Here is an 18,728-nt window from a genome sequence, read left to right as displayed (position 1 = left end):
GTTTAAATAGTTTCCACTTCAAAAAACACTACAAAGCACGCGGAAAATCCAAAGCTTCCAAGCTTTTAATAATTCCGGATAGAATTTTGCTCTATTTTCAACTTTTAAGCTTCAATTATTTCAATATTAATGAGAATCTATTTAATATTTTATTCTATAAGTTCATGCAAATATACAGGGTGAGATTTATATAAGGAATACTCCAATTATCTCGGAAATTTAATGAAAAATCATCCGCTCTAAGGAGAGCTTATAGAATATGATACCAAGTGGGAATCCTGTTGATTAAAAGATGAAAATTATTTTATTTTAGTTTTTTAAACAACTCAAAAAGTCGTCTAAGTGTTGTAGACAACAATATTGTTATACAAAACTTTCTAGCGTTGGAAAATGGTGTACTTTACACCTGGTTACTATATAAACTGTTGAGTTCTCAAACTTTTTCTTTTGTAAAAGTTGAAGCGTAGTTAAAACAAGACTACGATGGATTCTGATGTTTACGTACACTACATGGAAAAGAGACTGTCGTAGATTGTTATTTAAAATATTTTAACCTTGTACGTTTATAAAATTTTATGTTATACCCTCTCGAGGGTTATAAATTTGACTTCATAATATTTTATAGGTTGTAGTCTTTTCAAAACACACCAACAATATCGATTTTAACAAACTTTATTATGCCATCTCTTATACCGACATATATTTTGAAATAATAACCAAATTTACTACTCTTGATTCAACTCTTTATTACAAAGAAACAATTTTGAACATTGTGAACATTTTTATACAAATAATTTTTAATTTAAACAAACAGGTACATATTTTATGAGTTTGTTACTCATAGTTCTGTTATTTTGAGTTTGTTCATTCAATTCCATACAGTTGAACTGAAACTAAATACAAAATATTGTGAATTCATGCATAAACTCATTATTTGAACCTATTTTTCATGTAATTGTTAATTCCTCGAGAAAAAACGCTTTTTTACGATGTTGTGTACAACAAAAAATCGGTTCTACCGCTGAAAATAGACAGAATAAAAGCAAGAGATGAAGAAATTGAGCTGAAACATGAAATACAGATATATCGTAGAAAAAACTATGTAAAAGACGATATAATGACGGTTAACGAAAGTATTGGATGAAATTAAATCTAGAGGAACTAGGAAATTTGAAATTCCTTCACTAGACTTTTCAGAAAAGGAGCCTTTCACTGGCAGATATGGCAAAATAGAGTTCAGAGCTGGATCAATTTAGAAGGTTTCTTCTGAATCGTGAAAAAATATCTGAATCCAAAACTCGCACAGGAAAATGAAAAATAAATTGTTTCAAATCCAGGTACAATCAGTATTTAAGGATAATTCAAATCATAGATGCTGATGACAGTTGCAAACGTATATTTTGGATAAATATGTAAAAGGTTTCACAGAAACTGTAATTTTCTAAAATTAAAATCATCAAAAATTGTTGAAATGCGTGAAAAAATAGTTAAAGAGTTCGTGGGTCAAGTGAGGATGTTTCCACGTTTGGAATTAGTTAAGGGCTCAATATTGTACAATGCAAAAAAATGCACAATCACTTGCCAATTGGAATCAAATCGAAATAATCTTTTCCCGCATTTCGCAATAATTTGAGGGCGTATTCACAACTTCTATCCTAATAATAATTTTTAATGTTTTCGTGATTGAAGATTTCTTATCCTAGTTAACGGGAAATGTCTGTCTAAATAAAAACTTCCATACAATCTATGTCCCTGTTCAGATTATCTTCACCAACTTCCGTTATTTTCTTTATTTCAGCAGTTTTTACGAAGTAAGAGTTTCAATTTAAATTTTTGCCGCTTTTTTTTTACTATTTTCGATATATTCGACTCGTAGAATCAAAATACAATTTGTAGTATTAATTTTCAAAATTGGTGAATGCTCCACATATATTTTCTAAATATGGTGGATGCACGTAAGAAAATGGTGGTTGCGTCTGCTACAGCTGATTAATAACAATTAATATACCGGGAAATACATTTGTACCCAACAAAATTTATTCTTGTTTTTTTCATATTTTTGTTGAAGTGGTGGACTTTAGAATAAATGTAAACATAAATACGTTTATATACCCTATATGGACATTGTTTTCTTACTATTTTTTTTTATTTTAACGTTTATTAACGTAATTATTTTTATATTTCACAATTCCTTATTCTATCTTGACAAATTCCTTTCGCCATATTGTTGCTATTCATATTCAATTTTGTTGAAATGGTTGAAATGTGTGAAAAAATAGTTAAAGGGTTCGTGGATCGAGTGAGGATGTTTCCACGTTTGGAATTAGTTAAGGGCTCAATATTTTACAATGCAAAAAAATGCACAATCACTTGCAGATTGGAATCAAATTGATATCATTTTTCCCCGCATTTCGCAATAATTTGAGGACGTATTCACTGCAAAGTGCCTTTTAATCTGTAAACAACTTCTATTCTAATAATAATATTTAATTCCGGGCATGGTTTTTCTTCACTACTCAACAATTTTCAATTATTTCTACCCTTGTATGTTCGTTATTAAAAAGTAATAGTTTCAATCGACTTTCAGTATCTATATGTTCAAAATATACTTTTTCAACTTTATTATCATCAGTATTTATTATTTAAATCATTCTCGAAGACCAATTCTTTCAAATAATTTTATTTTTTGTTTTCTAATACATTTTTAATCAACCGTGGTCTCTCTTTGAAAAAAATAGATTTTTAAAACAGTACAACTAATTACATGATGACATTTAATCTACCAATTATAAGTTTGGTCTCCATTTTACATTCTAAACCTTTAACCAAAAGTTCATATAAATGATTTACTTCACTAGAAACCAAACCACACATCCGTCGACAAATTGATCAACCTTTCAGTGATAGATAGTTAATTTAATATTGTACAGCAGGTAAAAGTTCAAATTAAACGCCATCTTTTGATTCAATTATCATCCACGTTGTCGGTAGCGCCATCTAGTACATATAAAGCGGCGCAAAAGGCCGCGTCGTCCAATAGGTTCAAAGTTTTTTCCACCTCTTTTATCCATTTCTTATTTGGTCTCTTCTCTATTTCATCCTTTTTCTACTTTTAATAACTTTTTACTTGATCGTAAGCAACAATTATTTCCTTCTTCATCAGAAGCGCCATCTATTTTAAAACGTGGTTTAAAGTTGTAAGTTGCGAGTAAATACAATCCACTTAAATTGATAATTGTGATAACACTTTGCAAGGTCCAATGTATCGTTTTTCCATCAGTTTATGTAGATCCAATTGAAGTTTGAAAAAATTTTGATAACAAGTTACCGATACTACTATTTGAGTGGTTAACTTTTTCCATATGAGAGAAGTAATTAATATTCATGACATACTGTACAATCCAATTAAATTTTGCTACGTTCAGCTCTTTTTTTTTAGAATACTCCGCTCTTTTTGACAAACATTTCATTATATTTGTCGTCAATAAACTCTGAAATATAATCAATTAGCATATTAATTTCGAGGAAATCATAATTGACAATTTTTTACCGGGAGATATCGTATAAATGGTATATATGTTGCGCAGACTCGTTCGGAACTGGAGATCCTTCTCCATCCATTGAGAGAGTGGTGTTTTCGCCGTTTCTCCACAATCCGTTTCACTCCTAGCTCTGTTCGCGTGCTAGTTCCGTTCGCGAATTCCCTTTACGATCAGAACACGTTACGCGTACGGGAAACATAAACTTGTACATGAGGATATAATGTGAATGATGATGGTGTAATGGTTGACCCTCTAAAGGTCTTCTGGGTGTTAACCAATAGCACTTATTTGGGTAAATATATAATATTGAAATGTATATTTGAAACAAAAGTTGATTATAAAATCGTGGGGTTGATTGAATAAATAATTTTTTTTGTTGTTGTTGACTGCGGAATATTTTTCATCGGAATTTATAATTATATTGCCATGGAAAGTGGAAATAACGCGAATTTGTATGCCTCTTTCGAATATAATTTAACTTTTCTCATTACATGTTCGATATTGCCAAAAATAAAGAACTTATCTTTTGAAGAAATTACATTTTTGTAGTGATCATAAAGTTGATAAAATTCCTCAAACTTTACAAGGAACAAATTTCTTTTTCCTACTCAAATTTAGAATTGAAAATTGGTTTTTTAACCACTTTTATGTCGCTTCATAATATTAATAAATTCCTAATCTTTTCTCTTCTTCTCTAGAAGTTTTGTAGATACATAATTCATCCTGTATAATTAATTCTTCTTCTGTTAATCATGTCTTCACATGTTTAAGTATGAATACATATTTCTTACTTAATTTCAAACGTTTATACCTGGCTGTGTCCAAATTTTTTCATTAGAATCTTGAAAGATAAAAAATCCTATTTATCATATATTATTACTAAAAAAAAAGTGGTGGATTCTCGAATCTAAAAAAATTGTGTGTGTGTGTGTGTGTCAGCTCCGACGAAGGACTGGAGTTTACTCCTTAAGTTCGATAGTCTAACCAGGCGCAAAAAGAGTTTATTTAACTTAAAAAAGATTGGTTGATTGCCAGAATATTTTGGGCTTCCTTCATTAATTTTTTTTTAATCTGTAAACTCGCTGTCAAAAAATATAAAAAAAAATTAGAAAATTTATAAATGCATAATTATAAAAATTTTAACCGACTTCAAGAAAATTGATAAAAAAAGGTTTTTATAAACATTTTTTTTAAATTATTGTAATTAATTTTTTATTTAAAATATAATATTATCTTAATAATTAAGAAAAATGGTTACAAAAGATAATTATGTCACTAAATCTTTTACATACAATAATAAATAGTACATGAAAATTATTTAAATAAGCTAAAAAATAACTTTTCGAAAGAAAATTATATAAAAACATTATTATAATGAAAAAATATTGTCGATTTTTCTGATAATATTATCGAATTATTGACTACAGTTGTTAATATTTAAAAATTATTTATAATATAAGTCATAATAACGTGGAAGAATTTATAGACATCGACAAAAAAGTTAATTTTTGGTTAGGTTAGAAATTTTCTATTTTATGTGGATGCGCTCGATAATTCATATTGGGTTGATTATCTAATTTTATGTGTTGTTTTCAAATATATATTCATATCAACTACATCGATAATTATTAAAATATTTAATAAATACAAATTGCACATGCTCATACATATAATACATGAATTATAACGTACCTTGCAACCACGTGTTTGTTAGATGTTCCGGCAATATCATCTACACCTCTTTCTGCCATAGTTATTTGAAAATACTTTCAGTTCACTTTAGCGGAACGCAATGATAATAAAACTTCACAATGACAGCGATATAAGTATGTCGACACTGACAAATTAGAAAGTTGCGCATCATAGGATGCGCACCAAAAACGTAACGAGGCCATTCATCGATAGATTTTACTCCTCACATTTTTCTCATACCGGGCCCCTTATACATGCAAATCGATTCTTAACGAGTAAACTCCAAAAAAGTGAAAAAATTTAGAATTTTGCACTGCATTGAAAAATGTAGAAGTAAATGAAGGATTCAAAATTTTTTCCAAAATCTCTAACAGTAGACAATTAATCGACATTTCTTTCCACGCCTAAGCTAAAAATTCTTTCGACCTAGTTGGACTATTTCGACCAAATTCTACTTATGTAGAAACTAACCTGACATTCATCAATGCAAAATACACTTTCTGTAAAAGCAGATAATGATGACACTGCTTCACTCCAGCCATCTCATCTCTCTTTTGGAGCCCAACAAAAAATTCAATAAAAAGTTTTTTGTGGCCAGGAATTTTTATTATCTATGAAATGGCGATTCCTATACTCCATTTTCGAATGTTCTATGATACATAACACACTTGTAGCTTCTTCAAACAATTTTTAACAACATCTGCTCCAATTTCCAAATAATTTTTCCTCGAATATATAACTATCAATGCTTCCTAAAAAATATGAAAATATTACGATGCTTTTATTCAAATAAATTCAAATTTGATATTAATAATATTATTAGCGTTTTCGTGAAGGTATCCATGAAATAACATCATATCAAAGTTCTCAGAATTTGCCGGAATCTGGACCTTGTAAAGGATTAGAAATTGTAGAGGATTATAAAAGATATTTAGTGTTCATAAGTTTTTGTGAAGCTGTTTCAGTTATTTTGACAACATGACTACGAAAAACGGATTATTCCAACTCCAATAATGTCCAATTACGATCCGCTACACCAGTCTTCTTTGTAAAAACAGCAGTCTTGGTCTTTGGTGCGTGAACTGACTGATTCAAACGGTTTAGTAGTTGTTTAGGGTAGATTGATCTTTCCGAAAGCTTTCCATATGTCTAAAGCCATTGTCCAAGTTCATCTATAACTTCAGTCGATACATTGGTGATTTAGGTCAGGAGATCCCCAGTTAATCTATATTTACAAAAGCCGTTGATGGTCGTGAACTCAAGATAGCTCCAGTTTACTATCCCTGGAACTAAATTAGACTCTAGTGGTTGGGAAACGTTCTATTTCCATTTTTTCGGTTATGGATTGAGATCGAGGAAGATTCCAAGTTGTAGGGAAGAAACCCATTTTGTATGATAGAGAAAATAGTTTGCAGTGAACTTGTTAGTTTAGTTGTACATCTTTTTATAGCGATTGGTGGTATTTCATTGGAGCTATTGACTCTATTGATGTCCAAGCCTTTAAGAAATTTTGTCACCTTGAGTCAGATATGTTGTGTTGAGTCACCATGTGAATCAACATATCTGCTCCATTTATTGCCGTCATTTCCTTCTTCTTTTTTCAATAGTGGATTTTTTTACTTACAATAGCCTTGGTTAACTTTTTTTTACGAACCAGGAAGACATCAATTTCGGCAATTACCCTAAGTAAGACAAAAAAGGTGGAACGATTTTCGTAACCAGGTTTTGAGCGCGATTTGTCACTAGAAAAAACGAAAAAACTCTCGTTGTAAATTGACGGCAATTAAGCCATTTTTGATTTCTCTAATTTTAATATTTGATCACTTTTATAGATATATACCTACGCTTGAAAGAAATTTGAGGCCCTAAAAGACAGTTTTTTTGATATTTTTCATTAAATTCACTCGTTCAAAAAGTATTTGATTTTGAAATTAAAAGTAACATGAAACTTCAAATTTGGATAAACAATATTTCGTTTTCGACTGGTATGTATAAAAATAAATTTAAATTTATTAGAAAAAACTGAATAGTATTTTAGTAACTTATGGTTCAAAGGTTTACTATTGGAATTAGTATATAATGATAATGAAAAATTTTGGAAAAAAGTATTGCAAGCAGGTACAATGATTTCAATTTAAATGTATAATAACTTTTATAAAATCTAATTTAAGAAGCTATTTTTGTGACAGAATAAATTTTCTTTTCCAACTTCTGCTAGTAAAAAACCAAAATTAAAAAATATTGTACAATTTCCTTCAATAACATGTGTTGGAAAAAGTTTAGAGAACAATTATTTTACATAAAAAATAAGAATTGGTAAGAAAAATCAGTCGTTAAGATAGGTATCTGAATGTCCAAATTAAATGTGCAAAATTGTATCAAAATTTTTTGAAAAACATATTCATGTTTTATCGGAGAGATGAATCACAACATACACTTCATAATACCTCTGTTTCATACAATTATCACGAACCAAAAGATGAAATACGTTAATCTATATTACAAAAAGAGATAGTAATCATTTTTGAAGTCTAACCTTATTTCTATTGCTTTCAATCAGGTACGCTAATCGTCTATACCTGAACACTTGATATTTCTCTGTCTTTTCACATAACTTTTAGATCATCGACAAGTTTCTAACTCACTCAACTTTTTCCATTTAATGTATCAAAAATTGCTTCGTTTTTATCTATGTAAGGGCATCATCAAACTGAGCGTTGAATAAAAGCAACGGGAGTTTTCTAAAAAAAGTATCTGTCGCATCAAATCGTTAAGGGTTCATTGAACAAAAAGAATTTAAAGGATAGAAAGATTGATGGAACTAGTTAACGAGTTAAAGTAGCTGCTTTCCCAAGTAACGAAACTCGGGATTGTTAATCAAAACGAGAGAAACTTTTAAAAGGTATTTAAAGAAATGATTGCGTGATGAATATTCGTAGGTTTTATAAAATAGACGTTCTCTAATTTTTTACCAATGAGTCCAATGGTCCCAGCTGTTAATTATTATGTTTCAAATACAAATTCTTGTCATACAATCTCTTGATACAAAGCACGGGATTCAAAAAATTCCGTTTTATCACATGACTTCAGAAACAACGTCCCTCAATATTGCTTGAGCTTCAAAATACTTGAATTTATTAATAAAAGAGCAACACCAAATGATTTCACTAAAGGCTTGTTAATCTTTTTGACCATAATCATTATCCTCTATCAGCTAAACTATTTTCCTTGGTCTCGGGCATTTTGGAAGAAATCTATCGGTTGTTATCCACTCTTCCTGTAAGCTTCATCCCTGCCATGCCATTCTATTATTCCCAGTTCCATTTTAAATTGTGACTCTTTCACAAATACTAGAAGGACGTTTTGGTCAAACACCTTTCATTTGAGATATGCCAGTATATCTGACTCGAATGCTAAATGCTGCCCAAATCTGTTTAGTTCGCAGGTTCCAATTCGGATCTCATGTCCGAGGTATTTTTAGGATGTTACCTATTTGATTTCTTTCTTTTCTAACGTTAGATTACGACTGGGGACTAAATTTGTTATAAATAGAGTCTTGGCAATGTTTATATTTGAGCCTATTTTCTTGGTAGCCTCTTTCGATTGTGAACCTCCAAGTATTTTGACGTTTCCTGTTGCCATAATATATAAACAATCCATGGTGGCTTAGGAAGTCAAATGCTTTCTTATAGTTGTCGAATACTAATATTTTTTGTATTCTACATTTTTTTCTATTGATGGTTTGTTCTCTCTAATAATTTATGGAAGTTAGTTTCAGACTCAAGGATATTGAAGGGGTAGCACAACGAACAAAGTTTTATAACTACTTAAAGTTGCTCGTGCCGAGTCTCAAGAAGCAGCGTAGCTCCGTTTAAATATAGAAATCTGTTGGCTTCGATGTTCAGAAACAGAGTGAACTTCTCTTAGTATCAAAAGGGGCTTACAAAAAAAATTGTGTCTTGGAATTTTGGAAAAGTTTGGTTATCCATAATTTTCTTCTAGGTTGTTAGCTTCCACAACAATCAGTATTCGCTCGGTATTTTGTTATATAAAGCGTTAAGTCATTGTGATTTTTTTTATTTGAATGATATCTTCTTCTCTTTTATTCTTAATCGCTTGAAAAAATATTTTCTATGAACACAATCTGCTTCAAATTCACTTTCTCCTTTCAGGATGAAATGAGATTGACGTAATAAGATTTATTTCATTTTCTGATTGTATGTTTCATATATTTTTTCATTCTTTACACTCGTGGAAAAGTGAAAATTCATGTTTCTTATTTCCTTTTATGTTGTCACACGAAACGACGATGGATTGTTTATTTTTTACCGGACGTTATTAAGACACTGCCTAATTCATTTTATAAAACGCACATACTTTTTGAGTTTGAGTATATAAGAATCATTATTTAATATTTCATATTTATAATTTAGATTTAATGGTAATTTCGATAATTAATTTCATTCTATTGCACCCATATTTTCTCTAATTGTTTCTTTCATCGACTTTAAACAAATTAGTATAATTGACTTACGTGTAATATTAGTCTTAGTATTTCTACCTACTCATTTCGTTTGTTTTATAATACAAACTTTGATACGAACTAGAATTTTCCTTTTTATTTTAGTATCAAGTATCATAACATATACATTGCCATTGCAAAATCGCGAAACTTGTTTTTGATTGCGTTTGCAAATTGATTGAAATTTGAGATATACCGTGTTTATAAAATGCTTGCTTGGTTACTAGATAAATACGCTTCTAGTTTTATACATATTTTTTGATATTTGTTATTCACTGCCTCCAAAATAGTATCAAAATATGTTATTTACAACATAGGAAGGAAAAAAATGAAACATTGTGATGATTAGCAGAATCTGCTGCAGTTATTTGATGGAAAAAAAGTTTTAATAGCATCTGCAGTTTATGTCCATTAATCACCTAGTTTATAAATAATTTTATTCAAAATTTATAGGTTAAACTATTATTCTGCAACCATGTGTATTCCGAGCGCAGCATAAATCTCTGTGACGCTGTATAAATTCGATCGCTTTTATTGGTAAATAGATTTATGACAACATTATAAGCCAGATGTGAAGTTATACATTTTATTACATAAAATTCTAATAATATTTTTTCAATGAATGCGACGTAAACTAGTGTTTGCATTATATAAATTACTCCAGACATGTGTTGGAATAAATAAAGTTTCGTTTGCTTTAAATCTCTCTCAAAAAACTCAAAATATAAAATAGTCATCATGCATCAAATTAAAGAAGTAAATTATTATTGTCGAGGTCTATTAGAGAAGGATGTCATCTATCAACTGTTGCGTATTCTGTGATTAAAGTCTTCTCGATATCACCATGATACATGAAACAATACATGTCAATAATCCTGCACGTACATCATAACAACTTTTTGACGTGGACCATCTTTTAGCCCACACCTTTTAAATACGAAAAAATCAGGTATTAATACCTTCGACTTTCATGAGTTTTACCAATATACCTAGAAGATATTTTGTACAAGACTCTACATCACATTCTTCTGTTCCCGAAAGATGCAACTTTTTTGGGATATCTGTGTCCCACTTCTTAATACTACTTCATTAAGTTACTTAAGTCTGTTGATAAAATTGGAAAATGGCAGAATCAGAATAAATGCCGTTCCTTAAGCTTGCAGAATCTGTAGTTGTCGTCTTAAGGCCCACAATTTTGCGCAGTTCCACTATGCAGACACGTGTTGCTTTCTAAAATTTTACGACGCTTAAGTGAGGCTGTATCTTCGACGACAACATAAATAAGATTGAATCGCACGAGATGTTTCCAGAAAAAATGATTTAGAATATCCACCTCGAAGCCCTGACCTGACCCCAACTGATTTTTCTTGTGGTGGAATTATCTTAAGAGCGTGGTCTACGAGAATAATCCACGAAATTTGATAGATTCGAATAACAATATCGAAGAAAAGATCAGTCGTGTTTAAAAAGTGAATTTTTCTTTCTTATCTATCAATTCATACCAATAAATACTTATAAAAATAAGTACAATGTATTTTTTTGCAGTTAAAGTATTTTTTAATGAAACACCCTGTATTATAAACTTAAATCGTAACTATTTCAGAATCACTCAAGACTTCATCGAAATTACTAATATTTAGTCGAGAATTTTCAATTTTATACAAGAATAAGCATGAAATGTATTCAAGGTTCGATTACAGTTCGACACTAGATGGCACTTACATTGCACAAATGTAATCCAGACAGAAATACAATCTCTCGTGTGCAATTTAACTCACCCCTGGTGCGAACGTTTGGGATTTTTACCCTCCATCAACTTATCCTTTCGGATTACCAAATTTCTGTACTTAAATTCAAGGTTAATTCATTAAGATTTATAATACACGATCTTAACGGGGACCTACATCATAGATTATTTGAAATAACATCATGGAATGTATTAAAGTCAGAGACAGATCTCTAAATGAAGCGAAGGATTTCAACACCTAGTAAATATGTAAGACTACAACTGGTGTGATTGTTTTTGTCTCAGAAAGGCACTTTAAACAGGTGAATTACTCTAATATTGGGACTAAAATTTTGAATAATACTTTCTATTGTTTATAAAAAACAAAATTCGTTCGTATTTTGGTTTTGTTGTTGAACTGTATTGAAGTCGCTTATTTCGTAATTTCCGAGAATTCAAATAATAAAATAATTCGTTCGAGGTACATTTAACAAAATCCTCAACAATGAAACTGTATAAGATACGATCTATACATACCCGTGTGACTTGTTAAAACTGTTTTAAGTACACCCCGAATTTATTATCAGGTTTTACTTCGTAACCAGCAAAATTACTGTCATAAATTTAACACACATTCTCAGTACTCGTAAAATACTTGTAAATAAACTCGTAAATGTTTTAATTTTCTCCTTTTTGTTATTTTAACACTGAAAATGGTTTTTTAAGTAGAAACGAATAATCATTAAATTTGATTCTAGCTGTAGCAAAAGGTCATTTTGTTTGTTCACTATGAAATACTCCAAAGAAAAAATCTTCTGAGATTGAAAAAATTGAAGACCTATGAATCAGTTTTCTGCGGTAGTTTTTCTCATCAGTTTTCTGATCTTTTGGTCTAAGATTCCCAGTAATTTTTACGCTTTTCCTAGTCCTCGTAGTGGTTCAAAATTAACAGTGTACCTTTCCATTCTTTCTCGAAATCATATAATGTAATATGAAAAGTAAAAATAATATTTTTGTCACGTATTATTTCGAAAATATATTTGTAAGAGTACATGATATGAAATATCGAGAATAAACATTATAACAGACAATTAGAATGTGAGTATGTTAGTGAAACAGCTAGAAGATTTCATCCATTCGCGTTATGTTGTAAAAAACATTTCAACCTACCTAAAATTCGATATATTTACAATAAATACCCGAGGCGAGTTGTTTGAATGAGAAGATGAAATTCAACAATGTCGTAAACATTAAACGGAATTCCCTGAAGGCGTTTACTCTATAAAACAGGAGTATTTTGAAATTTAAGTCAAGAGCCACAAACTAGAACGAAAAGTTGTTTTTGATGCCCGGCTTAACGAAATAAAACATCCAAAACTGGTTTTCCCTGCGATAATAATATATTATGTAACAAAATTATAATGTAAAAACTTAGATACGAACCTGGATTACGAAATTTATAATGAAAATTAGTAGTTGAGGATATAGTTGATATAGTAGAACTCTAGGTGGATGATGTAAATGTCTAATTGTCCCATGAATCTTCTTCTTCTTCATCAAAGACCAGCTTTCATACCATCTTGTAGTCATCTGAGTAGTACCACCAGTCATCTGACATTCTGCCCACGTGGTCTCTCGCCCATCTCACTATATCCTGGATGTCATATGTCTCCCTTATTCCATCATTTCTCTTGTGGTGGTCAAATAATGCGTGTCCCGATATTGATCTCAGCGTTTGCATTTCAATAGTTCTTAACAGTCGCTTAGTTGTGGTGCTCTCAGCTCTGATCTCACGCTGGTACCTTGATATTAATGACACCTTTGTTGTTTGAGTTTTTACTTCATTCTTTGGATTTCTATTACTTGTTATGTACCTTAAAAACATTCTAATGCTTATGAATGGGACACATGAGGTTCTAAATTAGATCCGCATGAGCTTCTTCTACACAGAAATAATCAAGACTCGTCCGTGAACCATTTATTCAGATGTTATTGACCAACTGCACAAATGATGTCTGTGCTTTAAAACGGATTAAATTTGATTCTATATTTAGTATATCCGCTTTTTTTCTAGTTTTCAACGTACTGTTTTTACATTTATATCGATAAACATCTTTTATCTGAAGGTCAGTAGTTATTCCATGTCGTAGTATCTGAATATGTAAATTTAAAATAGTGTAATTCATTCTTTTATTATGACCTTTTTTCGATCTTTTCCTTCAGGTCCACAACACATTACTGTAGAAGAAAAATTCTTCGGAAATTATCTGTATCTGCTTTATCGAAAGTACTAATGAAATTTGCTGATACAGTTAACAATATTGATGAGAATATAACATCTTTGTGGTCTAAGTACTATTAGTATAATAAAATATTTTATTAGGGATTGGTTTGTTCAAATCTCGACTCGACATTAACTAAACTAATAATAGAGTCGAGTTCCTGATCAATTTTAGATATATAGGTATGCTTGTGTGTACAATAAGCGCTCGAGTAAACGTTGAGTGTTCATTCTGAACGACCTAAATATCCTGCAGCTGTTTCTCTTTGAACTGCACTTAACACGTGGTCATGTTAGTGGTAAATGCCACTAAATTTTATCATCTGAAATGGGAATCTGATTATTAATTAGATAATGAAAAATGATGCTGGTGGAAAACAAGATTTAAATAAACATATTTGATTAAAAAGTCCTAATAATACGGCAAAGAAGTTTCAACTTGAATTATCCGTCTGCCACCATAGCCTAGAATAAGGACCTTGAACTACCCTTAAATTTGATTTAAGTTAGTAAAATTCCATGAAATGTTGAACTATGTATATAGTCAAATCGATCCTTCGAATACAAACAACATTTTGTCCTATTGGAGCCGGATCGAATCAACTCCAACATTTCTTCTTCAATGATCAACATTGTGGACATCTACTGTAGAATCAACAGTTAAGCAGATTCCTGACGATGGTAGCTCAAGTCAAGTCAGACAATCTTATACTTTGTGATTGATATTAGAATCAAAAATGAGTTAACAAGAAGTTAAAATGTTAAATGTTTTAATACGTGACATCAAACGGCTGTTACAATATTTTGTTTGCTAGAATCACGAATTTGAGATATTAACGAGATTTGTAACATCTGGTACAAACTGAAGGGTCAGTGTTCACACCTACACATAAACAAGATGAAACCATTGCTTTGGAAGAAGAATTCAATAAGGAAAGACAACAAAATGAAAATAAATACTATACAATCGTTTCAAACATAAAGTCAATTCTCTCTCGAAATAATTCTAAAGTGGCAGAAACTTCTTCTAATCAAAATTCAAAAGGTTTACAACGTACTGATCTAGAAAATGATTCTTTCCAGTCTTTAGTTCACGATGATACAAATCTGTGGCAAATATCTTCGCGGCTCGAAGGACCAAATGTTGCTTGTATTCGAAGGACCGATTTTTTAAAATAATAAAGACTGTATATACTTATATTTTGTCGATTTATGGATACTTCTAACGATATAAACATAGAGAAACCCTTCATACATCTAAGGGTGTTGCAGTTGCAGCCTCCACTTGTTATAAATTACAAGAATTATGTACAGTGATAATATAGTAACCTTAAGGACTATTTAGAATATAAGTGACTCTGAAGGATAATTGTACAAACTTGTGGTTGAAACTTTTATGGGATGATGTATGGAGAAACTCGTTTTTGGTCGCTAAAAGTCTAAAATTAGTAGTGTGTTCTATCAAAAATGAAAATTCAATATTCGACAGAGAGAAACTATTTCTAAAGAATTTTTCCAAAAATGTATACAAATAGGTAATTAACATTTGCATCCAAGAGGTTTTTTTTTAATAAAATAATTACACATTGTAGATTTGGAATTGTATGGAAGATTCTTCAATGTTTCCAATAAAACGAAATGATTTAAGGAAAGGAAAAACTTTAAAACATGCTTTGAATTCGTACTAGATAATTTTTTTTAATTTATGACATTAGATATACAGTTTCTAGCAAACTTCAAGTATGCTGCATTTTCTTTTCTATCTTTAACAATTTTGTTGTGATTTTTGTGTTTGCTTCCACTGGTATTCAGTCTGACTTCATACATTTACAAATTTAGAGCTGATGGACAGACAAAATCCGAAGTAAAAAACACAAAAAAGAAAACGGTTAGGACCTATTACCAAAGTATATATGAAAAAAGTATAGACAGTAGAATAGGCATTGGAAAATATAAAAATAATTATCATATTGAGCCGTTTCAAACCAATGAATTACATAACAAAACTGAGAAGAAAAGGAAACAATAGTAGTGTCACCCAAACGTTTTCTGACTATTTATAAGGAAGACCAAACCGATCCACTCAGTATTATTATAGAGAACTCTAAGAAGCTCGAAATATATTTCACTTTCGACTTTTTTTCCAACATCTATTCATGATCCTAGTAATATCATTAACAAGCAAATAGTTGTAGATTCAATGTACTCTCAACACCAAATGGTTCTGCTTGTTTATCAAATTTTTAGATAATTGATCGCAAATATTCAAGTTTTGAAATTTTATGTCACTTGAACCAAAAATTTAAGCTGCAGAGACGTAGTTGTAGAATATTTTAATGCAATGATTATGAAAAAACTCTGCTGAGAAACTTACTTTGACAATTCTAATCCCCACGGTTTTTCTCGTATATGAAACATTATCATTATTACGTTTAGGGCAAGAATATTTCATTTAGGGAATAAAAACTGATCCCGTGAGAAGAAGTTGTTAACTAAATACGACTCCGAGACAAAGAAACTCATATTTATTTCATTACTTTTTTAAAGTATCCTTGATAGTACAGGCAAATTAGGTGAATTTGAGCTAAAGCCTTAAATTAAATTAATACTGAATACGTCTAGCAACTCTTAACTTCTGGGACTTGAAGCTCAAAGACATTATGAATACTCGAAAACTACTACTAGAAATTCGAAAAAAGTGTTGGAATAAATATGTACAACACAAAATTTTCTACAGATTGGTCTTCAAGTATTTTTCCTTACCGGTAAAATTGGTTCATGTACTCAAAAACATTTTGAATTGCGGATAACTCGAAAAGTATGAAGATTTTGATACAAACTGCCGGGACAAAAATTCTAGTTCACAACATTTTGTACAAAACGTTTTTCCTAACCTCAAAAAGTGCCGGAGCGAAAACTTTAGAGCACAAATTGAGTACCCACATTTTTGTGAACGAGAAACTATTAGGAAGTCTGTGATTATTGAAATAATAATCAACCTAGAACGAAGATTGTGTTCATGATCGCGTTTTTTTCAAAGTTAGTTTATTTAAAATATTGATATTATCACCAACGACAAATCTCTCGTTGGATTTTCTTGTTTATATGGCGAGTGATGAAATATATCCATTCAAACTTCAAGTGCTTATGTGGCCAAAATACCTCTTCATCTCGCAAGATTTTCGAAAATTTCCCAAGTCGAAAATTATGCCAGTTTACCCGTGTAGAAAATAAATAGATATTTTAAACATCATGATGCATTTTGATTTTTTGAAAACGAAATAGTTTTTCCAGAGTTAGAGCAGTTTCCATGTACGCCTGGAAAGTAAATTCGCACTGGTGGGAATTCGTGAGCATTGAGAGAGATTTACTCAGAAATAGTGGCTCCAACGAAAACATTACTAGAGACCTTTTATGTAGAAAATTTTGTACTCTATATTTTTAATTTTTCGAATTCTTCTTAGTTTTCGAGTTATTCGCGTTTAAAATTTTTTTTTGAGTTAAAAGTTCCAATATTTCGAAAACCCGTGCCCGTAATTTTGCTACCAGTGTTAATAACATTGAAATACGAGGTACGATCAAAACAAACTACAAAAGTAACATCAAATTTGATATATATCATATATACGAACTTAATTGAGTTTTTTGTCTCTGCTAATTTCCATCATTCTACAATAAAAATAAACAACATCCCGAGACGATTTATGCATCCTGATATCCACGAACAAAGCTTTTGAAATTATTTTTTACTCTTTGAATCAACTCTCATTTCTAATTTATGTTGTTCCACTCGGCATCGTTATGGTTTTTTGCTCAATTTTCTTTCATCAGCCATTCTTTTTAATTACTACGATTTGTTTGAACTGTAATGATTACATTGTTGGGAATTTTAAACGAAATGCGGGCGTTTCAACTCAACAAACTAGTTGGGAGAAAAACATTTCAACTGATAAGTTTGGTGGAGAAATTAGATGCGGAAGGTTACTCGATATTTTTAGAAAAATAAAAGATGTAAAAAAAAATAAACATGCAGTAAATTTAAACAGGAAAGTATACAGACTGTTGCTACAATAACTAAGTTAGTACTATAGTGACAAAATTACAGACTAGATGATAAAATTAACAATAAAAACGATTTCTTCAGGTAATAGAAAATGAAGACCGCACTGATATTTGAATATTTATTTTGTAAAGATAAAATAAATATCGAATAATTGGGATCAAGAACAGCACAGAATTCGTTTTTCAAGCATTTTCGATAACAAGCGAAATTTTCTAAAAATACATTCATTTCTCCATTTTCTACGAACAAACATGTTTACGTCTATTATTTTCCAATGCTTTAAGGAAACAACAGAAAAGTTAAAACTGTCTCTTGTTAAAATATAACTCTTGAATAACAAAAATAGTTATCAAGTAGAACTACACTCAAATTAATTTCCTGTACCTGAATTAAAACCGTAAGTGCATCTTGTAACTTAAATAAAAAGAAGGATTGTACTTTAAAAAAGAAAAACCTTTTTAAAATCCAATAGTCAACTTTTCTTGTCTTGTCTTCTCATGTTCTGTGAGTTTTATATTCCCTAATTATTCAAGTAAACTGAATAAAATTTCGAAATCTCATATAAAATCCCGTAGTACAAGGGTTTTTATTTTTTTTTCACCCTCTGATCGCTAAGTATGATAACCAGGAATGAAGCAGATGATTGGTGACTGCGCATCTCAATCGGTCTAACACTGGCGATTCCAACAGGTCATTTCCCGTTGGTTTCCAGTCACATGAAGTGATCTGACTTTGGGGAGCTCGAAGGTTCCACTACAGAAAAGCTTGAATACCAATGGTGTTAACTAAAGACCACAAAACTCGCCGAAATACTAGAAGAGAAGGTTTCTTAAAATCCAATCACTACAATGGATAAATTCTTCAACGAGACCCACAAAAACGAATCTTCGACAGCCATTAGC

The 18,728-nt window shown here is 30.6% G+C and overlaps 1 protein-coding gene across 1 annotated transcript in view; it reads left to right on the top strand.

Moving 5' to 3' along the window:
• Positions 1-3,704: 3,704 nt before the first annotated feature.
• Positions 3,705-18,728, top strand: part of LOC130441309 (neural-cadherin-like) — a 110,916-nt gene continuing 95,892 nt past the window's right edge. The window contains exon 1 of the mRNA XM_056774925.1: positions 3,705-3,834. Coding sequence (XP_056630903.1) covers positions 3,783-3,834 — 52 coding nt within the window. The 5' untranslated portion in view covers positions 3,705-3,782. The remainder of the gene's footprint in view (positions 3,835-18,728) is intronic.

The sequence above is a fragment of the Diorhabda sublineata genome, chromosome 3 (assembly GCF_026230105.1).
Source record: "Diorhabda sublineata isolate icDioSubl1.1 chromosome 3, icDioSubl1.1, whole genome shotgun sequence".
Taxonomy (NCBI): Eukaryota; Metazoa; Arthropoda; class Insecta; order Coleoptera; family Chrysomelidae; genus Diorhabda; species Diorhabda sublineata.
Note: the sequence above shows the minus strand (reverse complement) of the source record. Positions and strands in the feature narration are given on the sequence as shown.